This window comes from Cynocephalus volans, chromosome 6, assembly GCF_027409185.1.
Source record: "Cynocephalus volans isolate mCynVol1 chromosome 6, mCynVol1.pri, whole genome shotgun sequence".
NCBI classification, from domain to species: domain Eukaryota; kingdom Metazoa; phylum Chordata; class Mammalia; order Dermoptera; family Cynocephalidae; genus Cynocephalus; species Cynocephalus volans.
The window spans coordinates 95,926,157-95,948,435 of NC_084465.1; the positions used below are offsets into that span (position 1 = coordinate 95,926,157).

General features: G+C 50.4%; 1 protein-coding gene across 1 annotated transcript in view; it reads right to left on the reverse strand.

Annotated features, from left to right (window-relative positions):
* The window catches only part of LMF1 (lipase maturation factor 1), a 66,169-nt gene that overhangs the window by 39,715 nt on the left and 4,175 nt on the right, over positions 1 to 22,279 (reverse strand). The window contains exon 3 of the mRNA XM_063101067.1: positions 2,953 to 3,018. Within this exon, the coding sequence (XP_062957137.1) occupies positions 2,953 to 3,018 (66 nt within the window). The remainder of the gene's footprint in view (positions 1 to 2,952; positions 3,019 to 22,279) is intronic.

The window sequence follows — 22,279 nt, forward strand, 5'->3', positions numbered from 1 at the left end:
TCAGCCAGACACCCTCACTCCGGGGCACAGGGTGGTGGGTTTGCAGCAAGACCCCCCAAGGAAAGGCTTCTGAGGCTGGCAGGAGGACCAGGCTCTGTGGCTCTGAGGGCCTCCCAGCCGCTTGGTCCAGCTCTGGATCCTGTGCGACCTTCAGACCATTGAGCTCCAGTCCTCTATGGCCACAGCTCGGCCTGTCCTTGTACATTGGTTCCAAATGACCCTGACCTCATGCTACCTGATGTCACAGCCTGGACCAGTCTCCAGAACATGGCTCAGTACCTGCCTTCTCGAGTTGCACTGATGACCAAAACCACTGACTCCGCCTAGGACATGTGACTGAGAACACAGAGCAAATACACATGCTGGTGGTAAATGCGAATGACAAAGTTCTAACCAGAAAGACAGGCCTCAGATGACTGCCAAAGGCCACCCATGACACCCTCGGGAAAGGGAGTCCTGGCTAGCTGCAGGGAGGTCAGTGAGAGCTTACTCATCTGCCAAGATTCCCACTGTTCACTAGAAACAGGGGCCACGAGGCAGCCTCCTTCCCTGCCCCACGGCCAAGGGCCACACAGTGAGGACGGGATGGCCTCTGCGTGTCCTCATGCTGCAGCTCACATTGTGAGTTGTGACAAATGAGGTCTGGAAATGGGACCTTCCCAGGCAGAGATGTCACACCCAGGTGCACCTTCTGGAATGCGACCACCTGGGCCCTTGGACCCCCGTGTCTGGGTCTCCTCCTCTCTTCTACGGACAGACACCAGTCGTTGGGTATGAGGCCACTGAGTCCAGTCAACCTCACGTTAACTAATCACATTTGCAATGACCCTTTTTCCAGATAAGTCAGATTTTGAGGTCTGGGTGGGTGGGAATGTGGGAGTTATTAACAGTCATGCCTGCTGCTGTCCATCTGTGCTCTCCAGCCGGCCGACCTTCTGGCCACACTCCTGTCCACAGCATGGGCCGACCCTGGGCCAGTGGAAACGACAGCTGACTCAGTGGACAGACCTCAACTGCGAGAGGGTGCTGCCAGGCACTTGGGGTGCAGGAAGGACCGGGCACCCACTGCAGGCAGAAGGGTCCTGCCTCAGCCCACTAGCATCTTGCAGGCTATAGGCAGCTCCAACAGCCTCCGTGGAACGACTGCCACTGGCCTTCCGCTCCCAGAGTCACGCCTGAGCACTCAACGCAGCACAGCAGAGGCCGTCAGCTTCCACAGGGTGTAACCTGCATCCAAGGAGCACTGTGCCCCCCACCCTTCTGGCTGGCCAGGCCCAGGAGAAGGGGATGAGGACCCTGAGATGCTCCAGGCTCCCAGAGCAGTCCCACATTTACTGAGGAGACCAGGACATCTGGATAAGAGCCACTGGCTACAAAATGCAATAGTTGGTGGAGTGGACATTCTGTTCTGTTTGTTTTTTGGTGGGGGGGTGGTCAGTTGCATGGGCTGTTCTCATCATTCCCACTAAAATCTGCATCTGGATGGTTCTCAGATTGGCCAGCACTGACCTGTACATGACTGGTGCCCACGGCGCCTGCAGCCCCTGCAGCCCTGTGCTAGGGCAACTTTGCCTGGAAGGTCCCAGCCTGGAGGGATGGGGCCACAACTTGGGGCTCTCTGTTAGTGCTGAGGGTTCTGGACCTCGTCCTTGGGTCAGGGGCAGCAAATTGTGGCTGTGGCCTGTTTGTGGGAACAGATCTACTGGATGCAGCCTGGCTACTCATTCGCTGTGCCTGTGGGCTATGTCCCTGTCATGGCAGTGTTGAGTGGCTGCTGTAGAAACTGTCTGGCCCACAGAGTCGAAAACACCTACTCTCTGTACTTCACAGGGCATTGGCCAACCTGCTCTGGAACAAAGAAAGAAACTCGTGGTGCCCTCAGCAGGGAAGGGACAGGGCCTCTGGGGCATAGTTGATGGGATGTGGGGAGCTCTTAAGACCTTAAAAATAAAGTCAAGATGTCCCTCTTAAGGAAGCACAAATGATGACACTCCAGCCCCTGGACACATGACGTGAGACGCGAACGCACAGAAGACGCCTGGCCATGAGAGGGACCGTCCCCTCGGTGTCCAGAGGTGATATCAAGCACCTGAACATTCAGGACTGAAGATTGATGTCAGGTATAAGGCCACTGGGGACCTGCTTTTCAGCAAAGAAGTAGGCGGCGGCTGCGTTCCCATACAGAAGCTGTGAGCAACGAGTGGGGGACATGGGACAGAGCCCTCTGCTGCCCAGAACAACGCAGGCCCTGCGCGGGGACACTGAACAGGAGCATCACCGGGATGTCAAATGCCTTCAAACTAACTCACAGGGCAATGCGTTCCCAGACCCCCTGGTACCCAATGGGAACACATGTGCAGCTGGAAGGATCAGGAGGCCCAGAGGGACCTACACCTGGGCTGAGGTGGGGTAGGGGGCCTTCCTTAGGGAGTTTGAGCACAGCAGGGATTGCACCTGCCCCTGGGACACACACCTGCCTGTGTGCAGGTGGACGATGGAGTTGCAGCTGTGTGGCTGGGCTCGTAGCCCCCACTCTGCTCTACCCTGGGGGGCCCAATGGGGGATCTGCAGACTATAGCAGGGAGTGTTCTGGTCCACAGGCCTGGAAGGACCGAGGACAGCAGCAGAGGGACCTGGGGCCCAAACCAGAGGGAACCAATTGGACTCGCCACAACGGAGGACCTGACGCCCCATCTGGCCAACCCTGGCTAGCGGGAAATGCTCTACCAGCCACCTCATGACCTAATCCCACCCAGAGAGAGAAGGAGGGGTCATCCCAAATAAACCAGGGGTGAGTCTGTAAAGGAGGTGGCTGGCTTACTTGGCATGGAGGGCCAAGTGCCCCCAGGAGCAGAGATGGGGACAGGTGAGCTAAGCTCAGGTATGTGGGCGTCCCTGCATCCCTGCACGGCCGTGGCGCTGGGGCAGGGCATGGCCAGCCAAGCTGCTCACCTCATAGTGGAAGTCCATGCAGGTGAGGTCTCGCCAGCACCGGTCCCCCCGGATCTTGATCAGGCCCTGCCAAGGAAGACAGGAAGACAGCATCAATCGCCATGGGGCAGGGCCCGGGGATGCCATGACCAGAACAGGAAGAACCTCCCAAGGGTGACGATGACCCCATGGGGAAGCGAACCTTCCACAAGGGCTGGGGATCTGGTGTTGCAAGAAACTCTGAGGGATGACTTTTCCTTACAGGTAAAATACTCTAAAAGGCAACATTTAAACAAAGCTTTGTGAAAGGCACATGCAGGCCTTTCTTGAGGACTAAAAGTTAACAAATGAATGATACAGGGAAAAATAAATAGCGGTTTCCTTTCCATAAGTCAACGCCCTCTGCGCTTTCTGTAAAACTTGTTCTAAGAGCTCTGAGCATCACTGCAACGGTGCAACTGTGAGTTCTAAAATGAGCCCACGCTGACACCGTGAGCATGATGTCCTCACACTCCTCCTAAGGACAACAAGAACAGACAGCGTCTCAGCGGCTGCACCTTGAGTGATTCCACAGCCTCAGGGGCGGATGAGGACATGCACCCTATGTGCAGTGGGTGCTGCCGTGTCACGGCACACAAGGGAAACCCCCAGGCTCAGCCGATGGTGGCTCCCAGTGGCCGCTTTGCTGCCTGAGTCCATGGGATGGCGCAGGGACTTGCCTTGTGGCGCCTGCTTCCGAGCTGCAGACAGGAGACTTCCTGCTGTGTTCTCACGTGGCAGAAGAGGCATGCAGTCTCTCTGGGCCTGTTTATATGGACACTGATCCCATCCACAGGGCTCCCCCTCATGACTGAATCTCCTTGGTGAGGGCTGCCCCCACAAGGTACTGCGGGTATCAGGCCCCACCTCCTCCAACACTGTCACATGGGGGTCAGAATTTCAACACATGGATTTGGGGAGACAGACATTCAGTTCATAGCAGGGGGTGAGCCTGCAGCTGTGGATGGGTTGACAAGGTGGCCTGGGGGCGGGGGCACAGCCCTGGAGAGGTGGGGAGCTCCGTGGGAGGCAGGAAGAACAGTGCAGACTCCCAGGAGGGGGATGTGAGGCATGGCGAGAAGGTCTGGGAAGTCCTGCAGGACCCAGATCCAACCGTCGGCCACAGCTACAGAAACGGAACCAGGAGGACTATTACGGGGGATGGTGGGGCAGGCCGATGAGGCCCAAGGTCCATAGCGAGGCTGTCAGGAAGCGCAGCTGGCCTCTGGGGTTGCAGCTGCCATCCAGGAAGCCTCAGCTCTGCCCTTCCGGCCTCTCAGCTGCTTGGACCAGCCCCTAGGCCGTCCATGACAATCTTCCTTACTAAAGTCAACTGATACGGACTTTAACCACATTTACGAAATACATTCTTAGCAACCCTGAGATCAGGGTTTGGGGAGTAATTGAGGACCGTTGCCTAGCCAGGTTGACATAAAACCAAACTCCACACACGGGAAGGACCTTGGGTGGCTGCAGTCTCTGAGCAGGGGATGGGTCAGGGGACGAGTCCCAAATTCTCTGGCTGCCGTGTGGTCTGCAAAGGCAGTGGCCTCTGTGGCTGTTCAGGCAGGATGACTTGGGCAGGCAACTCCGTGTCCAGGTCCAGATGTGTTTGAAACATGGAGGCTGTGACTGGCTGAGGGCAGGAGCCAGGAGAGGCTGAGCCACACCGAGGCCTCTGCCTGCCCCTGTAGGATGGACGCAGTGACCAACACCCAAAGGAGCAGGGATGGGACCTCACAAGGGAGTTGGGACATGAACACCAGCCTGGCTTCCATGGGACATGGGCCAGACGTGACACCCCAACCCACGGCTGGCATCAGTCTGCAGCCACATCTCAAAGGGACTCTGTACTTGGTCATGTCGAGCCCCTCACCCAAGGATGACTGTGGAGGCAGCACCTGCATCTCTAGGGTCTTAGTGTTCACACTGTGGCGTGGCCCAAACCCTCGACACTGGCCCCCACCCAGCTCTATGCCCCCAAATCCTGTGGGAGCTGTGTGCAGAGCCTAAGAGCGCTGCTGTAAAGCCTCATGGGATGAAATTCTCTGAACAGCAAGAGTTGTGTCTTCTGGAGACCATGTTTGCTTAGATCAGAAAAACACCAGAGACAGTCTCCATCTTGAACTCCTGCTTTGCATGACATGTTTGCATAAAAGCAGAGCTTCCGAAGGTTGAGTGCGTGCTGTGGACCAGGATCCGAGCAAGTCCCATCATGGTGTAGCCTGTCCTGTACCAACGTGGGTGGAGCTGCTGGCTTCCAGTGAAACGTGCCACATGGAGGACAGGAAAACACAGCCGCTACCGTGGGATGCTCCCCCGCGAGCACCCCTCCGCTCCCAGCATCCCCCCAGGATCCGAGAGTGGGACTCTTTGGAGATTCAAACCAGGAAAAGAAGAAAAAAACAAAATAATTAAAATGTCATTCAAATTCTAAGCTGATATGAGACACTTAAAAATCTGAAGCGTTCTTTCAGGAGCGGAGGGTAATTATACTCCTCTCCATCTATGGGGTTCGCACTGCTCTGCAGATGTCAGATTTTCCACGGACTTTTTTTCTTCCAGAGTGAGTGTCAAAGGAACAAAGACTTCTTTGAGACTTTTTCAGCCCAAAATTAATTCTGAGAAAAATGGCACAGACAGGCCAAGAACAGGCCCGAATGGAGCTGGGTGACCTGCTGTTGTCCGTGGGCCCCCCTCCGCCAGGGAAGGGAGCGCACAGGATGCTGGCACGTTCTGGGCCAACTGAAGGTGCCTCGGCCAGGCAGTGAGTGGCAGAGGTGGCCTGGGGGCACAGACAGGCTTCTCTCTGGATGCCCACCTGTCCCAGGACATGCTTCTGAAGGACTCCCACCTGAACATGGAAAACACCAAGATAATGGAAGCTACGGGGACAGTGCCCAGGAGGGCATGACTCTGCAGGGTCTTTCTCCCCAAATACAGACATACGGACTGCTTGCTGGGCTGCTCCTCTCCCCACAAGGAGAAACGAACTGGGAAGAGCCTGTCCTGGGCAAGTGCCAAAAGGAGAGCCCAGTGCCCTGTGAGCAGGTGTGGGGTGGATGTGTGTCTCAGGGTGTGGGCGGTGCTGTTGTGAGACTGGCTCTGAGGCCTCACAGGACCCCTGAGAGGTCTGAGGGCCTGGCCCGGGCAGTGGTCCTGCAGCTGTCCCTCCTGGCCCATTACTCTGGCTGTCATGGAAGAGTCACCTCGACGTGCTCCAGGTTGCAGATGGAGACTTGTTTGTAGTTCAGTGGCACCCAAAAGCTGAAGTATTTTGTCCTAAGATGGGCATCTGCTCAGGAATAACAGACTCGGCATCTGAAGTGCTTCGAGGCCTCTACATAGCTGCTGGAGCAGGAAAGCACGATCAATTTGGGTCCCCAACTCCTGACAAACGTCACCTTGGGCCCCAGCAGTGCCGCACTGTGAGGACAAAGCTTCTCACCTGGAAACGTGATTCAATGACTCAGTCCAAAACCGGCCAGTTTAGGATTTGTATTCCAAGGGATAGGGAGCCTGGATTAATGCCCAGGAACTCTCTCAAGGCCTGGAATTCAATTCCCATGAGCTTTAGGGTGGTTCTATCTGCCCCCCAAGTACCCAGAACACACTGCCCCCAAGCACACAGAGGGGCTGCTGCAGAGCCTGAGGGGGCCGCGAATCCAGACCCTCAAAAGTGGAGGCAGGTGTGCAGGCAGCCTGAGCAAGGGGCTGCCACCGTGACGTCCCGACAAACACTGGCCAGGCAGAGCCTGGGATTTTTGTATTTCAAGGCCTTTTAGCAAAGGCCTCTTTCAAAATACCAGGCACAGCTCTGCACCCATCTGACACAAGGCCCAGAGCAGCCAGGCGAGGGAAGGGTGAGGAGCTGCATATTTGAGCCCTGGAGACCCTGAAATGTAAATCACACGCTGCCACTGCACCAGACCACCACCACCACATAACCCTAAACAGCAACCCATGGCTTAATAGCTTAATTAGAGGAAAATTAAAAGGATGATGATCATGGCAGCTTGGTGCCTTCAAAGTACAGATTTGTCATAAATGTTCTGTAGACAATCATTTTTCCTTCTAGAAGCTACTGCCCTCTCAGCAAGTAATTCCACCATGCAAATTCACTTGCTTTTCTGTGCTAATAACTTCCTTAACTTAAACATCTGACGGAGGAGATTTCAGTTGTACTATACCTCTTCTTCCTTTTTTTTGGTCAAACAACGTGTGACTAAATTGGAGTCTGCTGGGACAGGGTGTGTGTGTGCACACGGTGAGCATGGCCATCAGCCGTGGGAAGAGAGGCTGCTAATGCTGATTTTGTAGTTTTATTTTGCACGAGCCCCCGCCCCCCAGTCCTGGAGATCCTTTGAAAATTATCATGAGGACATGGCAAGTGGCAGACTGACGAGGGGCTGCAAGGAGCGGGAGAGGACTTTGAAGTCCTCAGCGCAGCATGAAGGTCTTGGTGCCTTGCTAAGCCACCGAGGAGGAGTGATGTGTTCCCGCCACGGGCTGTGCTGAGAAAGATGGTGGGAGACGGGAACGCAGAGTTGCTAAGGAGTCCAGCCCAGGACGTGGCTGGTGTGGGGGCTGCAGCTGGGGCCAGAGGTCAGACACTACAGACATCATTTTCCAAAAATTCCCATGGCGCCCCAGTGCGGAGTCAGAGGTCTGCCCTCCTAGTCTCGCATGAAGGGTGACGGGCACGGGAAAGAAAGCCCCTTTCTTCAGCACTGCCCACGCTAATGCAATAAAACAAATTAGAATAATTGCTCTCATTTTGGGGCTGGATGCCCAGGATGAGGGCAGGCTGGTCGAGGAAGCGGCGGCGACATCTGTTTGACTCTGGTCCTCACAGGGACGCGCTGCATTCCGACATTTATTTCATTACATTTAATGCGATGTTACAAGAGGCGCTCTGGCTCCAGGAGGGGCCTGCGACTTCAAAGCTTCTGCTTTTCCTTGTTACTTAGCTTTCCCCGCTGATGGCAGCTCCACTCTGCTCTCTAGTCTTTCAGCGCCGCCCATGATCCAACCCTTCCCGCAGGGCTCGAGCATCTCTGGTGGGAATGCTCCGGGGGCGGAGCTCGCTAACATGGAAACAGCTTTTAAAATAATTCTGGCTCTTCCTGTTTGGAAGAGTATCTGGGCCTGCTGGAAAAGAGAGCGATCAAAACGCAGGTGGGCTGAGAGCTTTTTGTTGAAACCGGGGCCTCATCCCAGCAGATATTCTTCCCATCAGATGAGACTCCCCAGCCTCAGGGTGCAGAGGCTGCAGGGACACCCCAGCCACTGAGGTGGTGAGTGGTATGGATGCTGCAGGGGACACACGCACCCTGAGCTTCACCGAGCTGCTGCACAGTCAGCCCCAGATCCCAGCAAAACAGTGCACAGATCTCAGTGTCAAGGGAGACATGCTGCTTCCTCCTGACCCTGTGTCCCCAGACTCAGGTCTGTTCAGGAGGGAAGCAGCAAGTCTGCACAATACTCCCCATCCCAGTGTGGTGCTCCTGGGTGTGCCCCAGGACTGCTGTGAGCTACAGGGACTCGGCTGCAAGGATGGGGCCAGCTGCGCACCCTGCGTGCCTCTTCCGACAGCTACTCTGTGGCCCGGTGGGAGCGAGAGGATCTGGGCCATCTGTGGACATGCTGCAGGCCTGAGGACCGTGCAGGGCTTGGCCACAGCGCAGTTCTGCATGGACTCAGGGGAGGAGGGACAGGCTGCTGAGGGGCCACACGTGGCCACCATTCTGTGGCCTCTCCTGTCTGGCCCAAACCCCCACCTGCCTTCTTCTCCTCATTTCTCACCACCCCCAGCATGGCCTTTGGTCTGTGTCCAGCCTTGTCCTCCTGGCTCTTCCCTTCTGGAAGTACCTCCCCCAGAGCCACATGTCCATGTCTCCTGCCAGCTCACAGCCTTCCGTGACCTCCTGCCCTCTGATGGGTCCAGGGTCTGAGCCATGCTTGGCTCTGAGAGGTCCTATGTGCCACGCTGCTCCTCACAGGGCTGGGGGCAAGGACCATGTTGCAGGAGGCCTGGCCTGTGTCTCCTCCTGGGAGGTATGGTGCCCTTTCTCGTCCCGCCTCTGCTGTGCACGCCCTGTGCTCCACGCTGCCCTCTCCTGCACCCTCCTGACATTAGTTATAATCGACCCACTCAAGCCGGCAAGGTCTGTGCAGTTCACTGTGGCTGCATCTTGGAGTGACTGTTGCATGTAAGAAGCAAACTTACAACACCTGCTCTTAAGTCAAAAGGTTGAGCCATAATTCACATTAAATGAAACATGCACGTCTCACGTGCTCAGATCAGTGCGTTTCAACGCTCGTGATCCTGAATCAGGTGCCCACCACCCACAGTGGGTACAGAACATTTCCATGCCACAGAGCGCTCTCTCCTAGCCCTTTCTGGTCAATTCCGTGCTCCAGTTGCCTTGGGGCAGCCATGGCCCAGCCCCACAGTCCTGCTGTTCCAGGACTTCACCTACATGGACCTGTGCACCAGGGGCTTCCTGTCCTGGCTTGTGGCATGCAGTGTGGTCTTGAGGTTCATCCATGCTGTGACCGGTGTAGGGAGCTGGCTCCCTTTGGCTGTTGGTCCTCTCCCTGTGTGAATGGACCGCAGTCAGCCATGCCTGCTGAGGGTTGCTGGGTGTTTCCAGTGCCTGGCTGCCATGGATAAAGCTCTGACGATGCTCCTGTACATGCCTAGTGTGCACACCTCTGCTTCTCTTGGCAAACTCCTGAGAGTAGAGCTGATGGCTCAAAGGGAGGTGCATGTATCCCTTGTAAGAACACGCCTGGCAGTTCCTCAGCGGGGCTGTACCAGTGTACAATCCTGCGACACACAAGAGCCCAGTCGCCTGCCAGCCCATCAGCGTTGATGGTGACAGTGTCTTAGCATTGGCCTGTCTGGGGTGTGAAACGGTGTCTCAGAGCTTTCCCTGACCCACGGCCATTCTCATATCTTCAACCGTGAAGTCCGTTCAAGCCCTCTGTCCACCTTCCCACTGTTGATGCACTCATGTTGGATGTTAACCTTCTGTCAGACCTATGTACTGCAAATACTGTTCCCCATCTGTGATGTGCTCATTCATTTTCCCAATGGTGTTATGACAAAACTTAAATATTGATGAACAATTTATCAATATTTTTTCATTAGTAGTTCGTGCTTTTTACGCCCTGTCCAAGAAGTCCTTGCCTACCCCAAGGTAATTATTTATGTTACCCTCAAAAAACTTTATGATTCTGGCTTTTATATTTGTAAAAAAAGACTTCCCAACACGTAAGTCGTCAGGTGACTTAGTGCTTTGGTCTATTTCTGAAAGATAATTTTTATGTTTTCTGCAGAGAACTTTGTTGTTCTGCTTTTTTTGCATTTAGGTTTGTGATCTCTCTCAAATTAAATTTTGGAATAGATGAAATAGCAGTTGGAGCTCATTTTGTTTTTCTATGAGGATGTCTGATTATTTCAGCTCTGTTTGTCACAGGTGACCTTCCTTTCCCGCTAAACTGCCTCATGCTGTGGTTGAAGGTGGACAGTGGAGTTGGGCCTATCTCTCTTCTCTTCCACTGGTCTGTTTCTCTAGCTCAAATCAATGCCGTACTTCAGCTTTGAATTAAGCTGTAAAATTGGATCTTTTTCAACATCCTCAGTATCTCCACATACATTCTAGAATCAGCTTGTCAATTTCTCCCAAAAAAGCGCACTGTAAGTTTGATAGGCATAGCCTTGAATCTACAGATAAGATTGGGCAAAATAGACGTCTTAGCAATACTGCGTCCTCTGATGCACGAACATGGTATCTCTCCCCATGTACTTAGGTTTTTTAAAATTCACCAGCAATGTTTTGCAGTTTTTAATGCACACGTCTTAGATATCCTTAATCAGATTTATTATGAGGTCCTTGAGGGTTTTTTGATGCCATTGTAGATAGCATTTTCAAATTTTTATTTTCTAATGATTTGTTAATCGTATATTGCATTAGTCCATTTCTATTGCTTATAATAAAATACATGGAACTGAGTATTTGGTAAAGAAAACAAAATTTATTGCTTACAGTTTATGAGGTTGGGAAGTCCAAAGTCCAGGGAACATATCTGGTGGTGGCAACAGTGACCCCTCACATTGCAAGATGGTGGAAGCAGAGAGGACAGAGAGAGAGACAGACTCTCTTCTCTCTTCTTTTAAAGCCCTTCAGAACCACGCCCCTGACCACCATTTTTAATCCATTCACTACTGCACGGTCCTAGAACCTAATCTTCTCTTCAAGGCTCCACCTTTCAATTACCATCATAGGATTTCCCACCCTCTTAACAGTCACAGTAGGGGCAAAGTTTCTAATACATAAAACCTGGGGGACACAATTCAAGCTTCAATGAGTTTTGGGTGGACATAATTCAATCCACTACATATATGAAGTACAATTTATTTCTTATATCCCGCAACCTTCCTAAATTCGTGTGTTTGTTTTAGCAGTTGCTTTTTAGATTCCACCGGGTTTTCTGTAGAAAACCCATAACCATGTCTTAGAATAATAATTTCTTTTCTTCTTTTCCAGTCTTTATGTCTTGTACTTCTTTTTCTTGTCTTGTTGCACAGACTCCTGATACAATGCTGATGAGTGGTGAGAACAGATGGCCCCACCTTGTTTCTAATCCTGGGCAGATGCTTTCATTCCTCCTCATCAAGGATGATTCCAGCTGCAGGTGTTTCACAGATGCCCTTTCTTTATCAGGTTGAAAAAATTCCGTGCCAATACTAACTTGCTGAGAATCTTTGTCATGAATAGGTGTTGAATTTCACCATTTGCTTTTTTTTTTTGCATCTGTTGAGATGACAAAATGGTTCTTCCTCTTTATTTTGTTACTGTAGTAAATGACATGAATTGATCATTAAATGTCAAACCAACCCTATGTTCCTGAGAGGAGCCATGCCTTTCTTTACTGCCAGCTGGGTCTGCTGATAACTCGTGAGGGGTTTCTGTGCCTCTTCTCGTGAGGGACACTGACTCTGACCTTCCTCCTTATGATGTCCTCAATAGGTTTGGTGTTACTGTCACGCTGGTCACTATTTTCTGAAAGCGTTTGTGTAGGATTGCTTTGATTTCCTCCCTAGATGTGTGACGAAATTCACTGGTGCAACCATCTGAGCCAACAGTTTTCTTTCTGAAATGATTTTTTTATTTCAAATTCAATTTCTTTAACAGATATGGAGCTATTTAGATTTCATTTCCTTCTGTTTCCATTTTGTAAGCTGCATTTTTCAAGGACCATGTCCATCTCACCTAGGTTGTCAAATTCGCTGGCCTAAAGCTTTCTTACTACCCCAGTGACTCTTCATGCAGCACTTCAGACATAATTGAGGTTACTGAAGGAAATGTTTTCTCCTGGTGCCCCTAATCACAAGCCTGGCTGTGGCTCCCTGGCCTCTGCTTAATTCTGAGCTGAACACTGTTGGTCCTGTGGGTTTATATTTCCACTTCTCAGATGCTTTCTTTCTTGTGTTGACAAAGGCCAGGACAGTTTGCACATAAGAGCTCCAGAGGGCCCCACTTGCTGGGTGCTGTGGCCAGGTGTGAGTGCACAGGTGAGCTGCAGCTGATGCAGCATGGAAACTAAGCCAGCTGCTGTCCCTGCTTCCTGCATCCTGCAGGCTGGGGCCACCTACACATACGATGAAGGGACGCTGATCCTCACAAGCTTCCCAGGGGCGCTGGGAAGCCCACAGTCACCTGAGTTCCAGGTCTTACTCTTGTATTTCCCCTCCATTTACATTGCATGAAAGCAACCCATTCCAGCCACAGCAGACGTGGATCTCAATGAAAAAAACTCATTCTACCTGATATTTTGCTCAATAAGAGTTTAGGGTATTAAATCCTCAACTCTTAAAATATGAAGCAATAATAAAAATAATTCACTATCAGGAGAAATGGTAGTACTGGATGGTAGAAGAAAGGTAGAAGGAATCCACAGAAAAGTAAAGGCCATGCTGGGAACCTCAGGTAGTGCAGCAGCTGGGGAGATGCGCCCTGTGTGGGAGAGCGGGTGCACTCGCACCCTGATGTCTCCCTCCCTTGCTCTGGCCACTCTGAATGTCACGGGCATGCATGTTTTCAGAATCATGTGTTCTCTGGCCTCTGTGTCCTCTCCTGGCCCTCAGTGCCTCTGCAAGGTTACGCCTGTGCTGGCTCACGTTCCAGCAGGAGGAGGGAGGTGCATGAGGGGCCTTGCAGTCTGCTGCCTGCTAGGGGGATGGCCGCGTAGACACGCCCCCTCCAGACGGCGGGGGATGGGGGGGCAGCAAAGAGACAGGTTCCCAAGGTTCACAGTTTCTCAGTTCTCCAGGAGCCAAACTAAAATCCAAGTGGTCTCCCCTGGTATTTCCAGGTCTGAGAGTTCCTAGCAACAAGGATACTGGCTCAGATCCCAGAATGTCAGCAGCTGAGACTCCAACCCCCAGCACGGCACAGCTCATAGGAACAAAATCATCAGGGCCACCCCCAGCCCCAGAGCGCTGCAAGGAGACCCCATCCTCTGCCCCATGAAGGGAGCACAGGGGCCCCAAAGCCAGGGCTGTGGCTCCACTGACAGGTGTTCGATGTGCCTGGGGATGGAGAATGCACAAACCCTGCTGCAAACACATATATTGTCTCTAGACAAAAGTCAAGATCAAGGGAAAAGTGGAAAAGTATCTAATTTAAAAGCATAAGTAAAAGCAAACTATTGCCTTAAACACAGTGACCTGTGCACCCACACCCTGTGAAAGGGATCCTACAGATATGTCCGAAATCAACACATTTAAAGCAGTAAGTCAAGCCTAAACACCGGAAATGCTCCAGGGCCCTCCAAGAGAAGCATCTCCCATGTGCGTGCCCAGTTCCCATGGGAATGCGGGCTGGTGCCTGTCCTGGGAAAACCTGTTGTTCCTGGCCAGGTGAGGAAGTGGAAGTCAGGGGAGGCCATCGGGTCTGTGGGCCACTTGGTGTGGAGAGACCCAGCACGCTCCATGCTGGCTCAGCCCAGCCCCAGGACGCCGGATGCTCCTGAACAACTGGCAGATTCGGGAAACCCCAGACAAGTCGGCCTAGAGCCGGATGGAGAGGAGCACCTGGGCTCGTTCAAATCCCCGTATGTCCAGCAGAGGAGAAGCCGCCTGAGTCCTGCTAATGAAGAACATCTGACAAGCTTATCGGGGCCACAGATGGCAGATGGGTGCCTGATCCTCGTCCCCTGCGGCCGCTGATGGCCCCGCAGTACTGGCCGAGCTTAGCTGTGCTGTGGGCGGCACAGTCTCAGGATGGGGTGAGGGTGTCCTGCTGCTCCAGAGCCTGTAGGAAGCTGTGGGAGTGAGGCCAGCTGAGCGCTAGGCACCACCGCCAGCCCCCCAGCAGGCACCCACCTGGAGACACACCTGCATTCTCCTTGATGCTGGGGCCCCTGACTGGCTGTCAGCAGGTGACAGTTCAGAACTGTTGTGTCACCTAATGTCACCCAGGCATCCATGTGCACCAATAACCAGAAGAGGAAACAGAACGTCCCCACCCTGCCTGGGCCCACATCCACAGGGAGCCTATGGCGACAGCAGGAAGCTGCTTCCTCAGCCCCGTCCTGGGGGCCGTCTGTCTGGCCGCAGGGTCTGGCTGAGCTGATGGTCTTTCCAGGCTTGAGGTGCATGGCTTTCATCTGGTGCTCAGCTTAAGGAAGACAGGGACGGCGGCTCAGTGGGATTATTTACCTCCTCGCTGCTGGAGAAGACAGATGTCCCTGCAGCACAGTGCAGGCCCTCTGCTGCCGTGTGCCAACCTCCTGTTAGGGTTCAGAAAATAATCTGCGTGCAGCCCCCTTCAGTCCTACCCGAGGAGCTTCAGTAAGTGCACTCACCTGTGTGACCCTCGCCCCACGAGATGCAAGACATTTCTGACACCCGGGAAGTCCCCATTGCCCCCACCCCAAGCCCCAGAGGTGACTTGTCTGGCTCATCCACGCCCCGGCGCTGGCTGTTCTCGATCCTCTTGTGAGAGGACTCACTTGGGACACGCTGCTTGCGTCTGGCCTCTGTCACTCAGCACGATTCCGAGGCCATCTGCAGCTTTCTACACATCTGAAGTTTGCTCCTTTTTACTGCTGAGTCATGCTCTGTCGTGGGAATGCAGCACCATTTGTTTATCCCGTGGATGGACTTTGGCTGCCTCCAGATCCTAGCTCTCATGCATAGTGCTGCTATGGACATTCTTGTGAACATTTTGGGAACACACGTTTCCATCTCTCTTGGGTAAATATCTAGGAGTGGAATACTGGGTTATAAGGTAGAGCAAGTTAACTTTACAAGTAACTGCCAGACTATTTCCCAATGTGGCAGCACCGTGTCACATGCCCTCTGCAGTGCAGTGTGTCCCTCTGCTTTACACCCTCGCTGGGTGGGCTGAATTGTGCCCCTCCATTCATATGTTGAAGCCCCAGCCTCCAGTATCACTGTAACTGGGATTGGGACCCTGATCCGACAGGATTCATGTCCTCAGGAGAAGAGACACCAGAACGCTGACCCTCCTGGTCACACACACTGGAAAGGCCATGTGAGGACACAGGGAGGAGAGTCCTCACTAAGACGGAATCAGCTGGAACCTTGATCTTGGACCTCCAGCCTCCAGAGCTGTGAGAGAATAAATTCCCACTGTTGAAGCTGCCCCATTGGAGTCTTGTTATGGCAGCCTGAGCTGACTTATACACTTGGTTATACTTGGTTTTGTCAATCTTTTAAATTTTAGCTATTCTTGTGGGTATGCAGTGGCATCTCAGTGTAGATTTACTCTGAATTCCCTAATCGCCAATAAACCTGAGGAATTTTTCAAGTGCTTATAATAGCCATTTGCATGTTTTCTTCTGTGAGGTATCTGCTGAAATCCTTTCTCTGTTTTAAAATAAAATTGTCTTTATTATTGACCTTTATGATGTCTTTATGTATTCCAGATACATACAGGGTCCTTGTCAGGTATAATGATATTCTAAGTATTTTCTCCCAAGCTGTGTCCTGCAACTTTCCCAGTGGTGTCTGCTGAAGAACAGAAGATTTTAAATTTGATTAAATCCAATTTATCCACTTTTTTCTTTTATGATTAATGTTTTCTGTGTCATTAGAGATTGTTACCTATCCCAAGATTGCAAAAATATTCTCCTGTGTTATCTTCAAGAAGTGTGATAGCTTCAGCTCTTAGGTTCGCAATCCATCTCAAATTAATTTTTGTGTGCGGTACAAGGGAGGGGTTAGGGCTCATTTATCCCAAATGGATATATAGCTGTTCCAGCAGCAACTGTTGGAAAGGCTTACCTCTCTCGGTGCCCTGTCCACAAACCACCTGATGGTGGTTTCAATGTGGGACGATTTCATTTCTAGACTCTAATCCACTGATACTACGAAATGCCCCTTCACTGTAGTTTTACAATAAGTCCTGGAAACAATAATGTCACTCCTATAACTTTATTCTAATTCAAAATTGCTTTGGCCATTTAGGTCCTTGGCATTTCCATATAAATCTAAGACATAGTATATCAATTTCTAAAAAAAAAAAAAAAATCCTTCAGGGATTATGTTTGGGGTTTCATGAAATCTACAGATCAATTTGGGAACAACTGGCCGTTTAACAGTATTGAGACTGATCCATGGACAGGGTAAGTCTCTTCATTTATTTAAGTCTTTAATTTCTCTCAGCAATGTTTGCTAACTTCCAGGGTATGTGTTGCACTGCTTTTGTTAAAATTTCCGATTTTATGGTTCTGGATGTTATTATAAATGCTATATTTTAACATTTCATTTTCTGACAGTTTCTGCTAGCATATGGAAACATAACTGACTTTGCACGTGGCCTTGAATTCTGCACTCTAGTGAAATCCACTCAGTTCTGAGGGCCCTGATGATCCTCCACATACAATTTCATCTGCGGATACAGATTATTTTACTTTTTCTGCTCCAATCCTCACAGCTTTTCTTTCTTTTTCTTGCTTTATTGTACAAGCTGAGATCTTCAGTATATAGTCAACAGCCACAATGAGGGGGACCTCCTGCCTTGTTCCTGGTCTCATGGGAAAAGTGTCCTATCTTTCACCATTAAGCATGGTGTTAGTATAGGCAGCTTATGTAGTCATCTTTTATCAGGTTCAGAAAGCTTCCTTCTATTCTTAGTTGGCTGAAAAATTTCTTTGTTAATCATGAAGATCAAGTGTTTAATTTTGTATGATGCTTTTTCTACATCTATTGAGATGTTTGCATTATTTCACATCTTTCTCCTTTAATCTGGTAATTTCATGAATTATATCATTTCATTAATGTGGAACCAATCTTACATTCTAGGGAAAACCTCACCTGGTCTTAATGCATTTTGCTTTTACGTACTGTTGGATTCAATTGCTAATAATTCCTTAAGAATGTTTTGTCTATGGCCTTGAAGAACACTGCTGTGTAATTCCCTCTTCTTGAAACGTTCCTGTCTTTTCTGGCCTCGTAAAAACATGTTGGGAAGTATTCCCTTGCCTCTGTTTTCTGAATGAGTGTGTGTAGGAGTCGCAGTAGTTCTTTCTCAAATATTTCATAGAACTCATCGTTGAAGTTTTCTGAGCCTGGGGTTTTCTTAGTGGGAAGGTGATTTTTGTTTGTTTTAGTCATATCAATTACAGAACTATTCAGCATTTTTATTTCTTCTTCTGCAGTCTTGGTAATCTGTGTCTTTGAGGGAATTTAACCATTTCATGTAAGTTGCTTAATTTATGTGCATAAAGTTGCATATAATATTTCCTTTAAACTTTTTAATTAAAAAAAATCCTAGGCTTACAGAAAAGTTGTAGAAATAGTATGGAGTTCCTATACCCCTGTCACAAATAATTCAATACTATTTATTCAGCTACCAACTTTGAATTTCTTTTTTTCCTTGTTTAGCTTCCTCATCTTTATTTTTTCCAGCTTTATCACTGATGGATAAAATGGTACATATTTAGGTGTACAGCACGATGACCTGATATCCGAGTACACTGTCAAGTGACCACCACAGTCGAGCTAGTTACATCTGTCCCCTCGCACAGCACCACTGCTTGTTGGGGCGTTGAGGCCACACACCTCCTCCCCGGGCAGAGAACTAGCCACGACCCCACCCACATACGCGTATGTAATCTGTTGAAAACATTCGCCTAGACAGGAGAGATAAAGATGGTGCCTGATGGAAGCCACCGGTGAGTGACCAAAGAAAGACATAGTTTAAAATTATTGGATAAAAGATATTTCTGCACTCGTGCTCACCGCGTGATTGCAATAGCAAAGCATTAGAGCAAGATGCATGTTCACATGACCTTTAAGATGATAGGTTGAAGTTAGGAAATCCCCTTGCCATATGCTTATAAAAGCAGGTGCTTGTGTGAAAATAAACAGAACTGCTTGACGGAACCCCTGCCGTGTCTGAGTGTCTCTCTGTGGGGCTGAATAGGAGGCAGCATACTCACCTTCCTCCCGGGCTCTCCTGGCCACTAGGGTGGCAGGAGTAATCCTACCAGTTCCCTCTCTTGATCATCCCGTGGCGGGTGGATAAAAGGGGCTACTGGAAGCCCCTTTTATCCACCTGAGCCTGCTGCCCCTGAGCCCCCGCAACTGTTGTGTGTGTGGTGAGGCTGCTTAAGATCTACGATTGTGGCAAATTCAAGTCCACGGTACAGGATTATTAACTCTAGTCACCATGCTATATGCCAGATCCCCAGAACTTACTCATCTTTAAACGTTTGTACCTTTTGACCAACATCTCATCCGCCCACCCCTCCCCTGGCAATGCCCTCCACTCTGCTTCTACAAGTCGCCTGCTCAGGTTCCACATGTGAGTGAGACCATGCGGTGTTTGTCCTTCTGTGGCTGGCTTATTTCCTCAGCACAACGCTCTTCAGGGTCATCCATGCTCTCGGAAATGGCAGTATCTCCTTCTTTTTATGGCTAAGTAGTATTTCTTTATGCAGCCATCTGTTGAGGGACATTGTTTCCTGCCCTGGCTATTGTGAATAAATAGTGCTTCCATGAACATGGCAGTGCAGACATGCTGATTTGTTTTCTTTGGATATATACCGAGTGGGATACCAAGCAGTAGTTCTATTTTTAATTTTTTGAGGGACCTCCACACTGTTTTCCATAATTTACGCTCCCACCGATGGTGTGCAAGGGTCCCCTTTTCTCCATACCCTCACCAACACTTATCCCATGTCCATGCTACTTGAAGCAATCCCTACCAAAATCCCAATGGCATTTTTCACAGAAATAGAAAAAACAGTCCTAAAATTCATCTGAACCAGAAAAAACTCTGGCCAAAGAAGTCTTGAGAGAGAAAAAAGCTGGAGGCATCATACCTCCTGATTTCAAACTATATCACAGAACTACAGTCATCAAAACAGCACGTAGTGGCACAAAACAGACACAGACCAATGGACCAGAAATAGACCCATGCATATGTGGTCAACTAATACTTGACAAGGGCACCAAGAACACACAATGGGATCAACATTCTTTTCAATAAATACTGCTGGGAAGACTGCACATCCACATGTGGAAGAATGAAATTGGACCCCCATCTGACACTACTCACTGAACCTAGAACGGATCAACTCAAAATGGATTAAAGACTTAAATGTGACCTGAAATGGTAAAACTCCTGGAAGAAAACGCACTGGTTCCTTGACACTGGTCTTAGCCATAGTTTTTGGATTTGACACCAAAACCATAGGAAACAAAAGCAAAAAATAAACAAGTGAGTCTGTATCAAACTAAAAACCTTCTGCATGGCAAGAGAAACAATCAACTAAATGAAAAGGCAACCTACAGAATGGGAGAAAGTATTTGCAAACCATATATCTGATAAGTGGTTAATATCCAAAATATCTAAGGAACTCCTACAGCTCAACAGCAAAAAATCAAATAACCTGATTTAAAAATGGGCAAAGAAACTGAACAGACACTTTTCCAAAGAGGACACAGAAATGGCCAACAGTTATATGAAAAGGCGTTTAACACCACTAATTGCCAGGGAAATGCAAAGCAAAACCATGATGAGATACCACCTCACACTTGCTACGATGGCTACTATGAAAAACGCCGTCCCTGAATTTCAGCAGTTTTCCCACTATTGCCCTTTCTGAACTGTGTTCCAATCCAGGATGCCACACTGCATTTAATTGACATGTTCCCTGCATCTGGCAATTCCTCACTCATACTGTCTTTCACGACTTTTTCACTTCAAAATAATGCTGGTCAGTTATTTTGAAGAATGTTAGGGTTTGTCTGATGTTTTCTCATGATTAGACAGAGCCTCTGCTTTTTCTGCAAGAATACAACAGAGTGGCTGTGTCTTCTCGGATCCCCTCTTGTGCACAGATATTTCTTCTCTGTACCCCTCCCTCAGCTGCCGCAGGATTAAGGGTGATGGGAAAGCCCCGCGCCCTCCATTGACCTCCACTTCCTCCACCGCACAGAATCACCCTCCTCTGCCTGCCCTCACCCAGGCTGCGGCCCAGAAAGTGCCTCTCCCCTCCCTGCCACCCTGCAGAAGTCAAGACCACAGAGGGCTCAGCTTGGGGTTCCCTCTGGGCTGCTGTCTATGCTCTCCAATGTGAGGATGCAGTGTCTTGCGCTGTGCCTGGCCTCCCAGTGGTCACAGGGGGCAGGGTGGCCTGGTGTTGTCTCCACTGCTGGGATGCACAGTGTCCTCTGCGGTCAAAGTGCCAATGCACCTAAGCCACAGGCTGGGGCAGCCCTGACCTCCAGCTTGGGCGTTCTCACCCACGTGGCTGTGGGATTCCCTCTGGGACTCAGCTTGAAGCAGCCCGCCCAGTTTTCAGGGATTTGGAACATGGCGTCCAGTGTCTGGGTGAGCCTGTGAAGCTGACTGAATGGTGCTGGTTGTGACCTGAGTGGCAGCAGAGTGGGCGGAGAGGCTGCTTGCCACGTCCATGGGCGGCTGCACCAACTTGCTGGGCCTGCTGCGGTTCCTTGGCTCAACAGCAGATGACATTTTGCTGTTGCTGTTCTTTGTTACCAACTCAGCTCTATCTTCTGCTCCCACTGAAGGAAGACTGGTAACATCCAGCAGAAGACTGTATCGAGTAATCGCACCTCTAGTAATCTCACCTGATTGTTTTCTATCCAGCTGGTGCTACCTGTCAATCAAGATGCATGAAGAGTGCTGCAGGATGTGCTGGTGACTCTCTGCCTCATGCACAGAACAGCCCTGACAGCTTCTCCACAGCCTTGGCTTCTTCACAGAGCTGGGCTTCTCTACCTGAAGCTCAGCTTCTCCACAGAGCTCAGCTTCTCTAGTTGGAGCTCAGCTTCTCTACCTAGAGCTTGACTTCTCCACAGAGCTGGGCTTCTCCACAAAGCTCAGCTTCTCTACCTGGAGCTCAGCTTCTCTACTTGGAGCTCAGCTTCTCTACTCTGGACTCTTAGCTTGATGCTGCCTCAGCTGATGAATCTGCTGTCTACATAAAGTTCTTTGAAACATTTCATACATTTTTATGGTCATTAAAGCCAGCCAAGGGAAGAATCTAAAATTAAGTCCCTCATGGATAAGGAATCACAGCCAGCTAAGAATATCTGTATTGTGACTAGAGACAACCAAGAATTTCAATGCTTCATTAAAAGGAACCATGAAAACATCTACTATCTTTCTAATTAAATGGGAAAATGAACTCGGAGACAGCATCACACTTTATTGTGGGATCTGGACATGGGATCACCACTGTGACCCCAACAAGGCATTTCCAATTATCTGTAGACCTGGCCGACCATGCTAGTTCCCACGGCTCTCAGAAGGTTCCCATATGCCTGTCTGCCCCTCCTGCTGGGCTGCCACAGCCCCTCACATGGCCAACCCGGGCAGGAGCTGAGCTGGGGAGCCCACAGCCTCTTGGCAGCTGCTGGCGTCTGCTCACCACCCCCGTGAGTGTACATGGTGGGTCACAGCTGCTTCTGGTGCCCCTCCATGGAAGACCCTGATCCACACAAACACAGAGATGCAGAGTTAACCAGCCATGGATAGTCACCACATAGGATGGACATGCTTCGATGTCAAGGCCTATGAGAATGGGCTCCTGGGAAATGGGCTGGCTTCTATGTTTGCACGGTAGAAACAACAGGGCCTGGAGAAGCGGTTGAGGGCTCCTCATAGCCCCAGAGAATCACTTGTTGGGTGCTACCTGGTTACCTGCTGTCCACACATGTACTGTCTGAGCCTATTCACGTGAAGTGACCAGAACCAACTGTGCCCGTCACTCTCCTTGTTGCTGGGGCTGCAGTGAC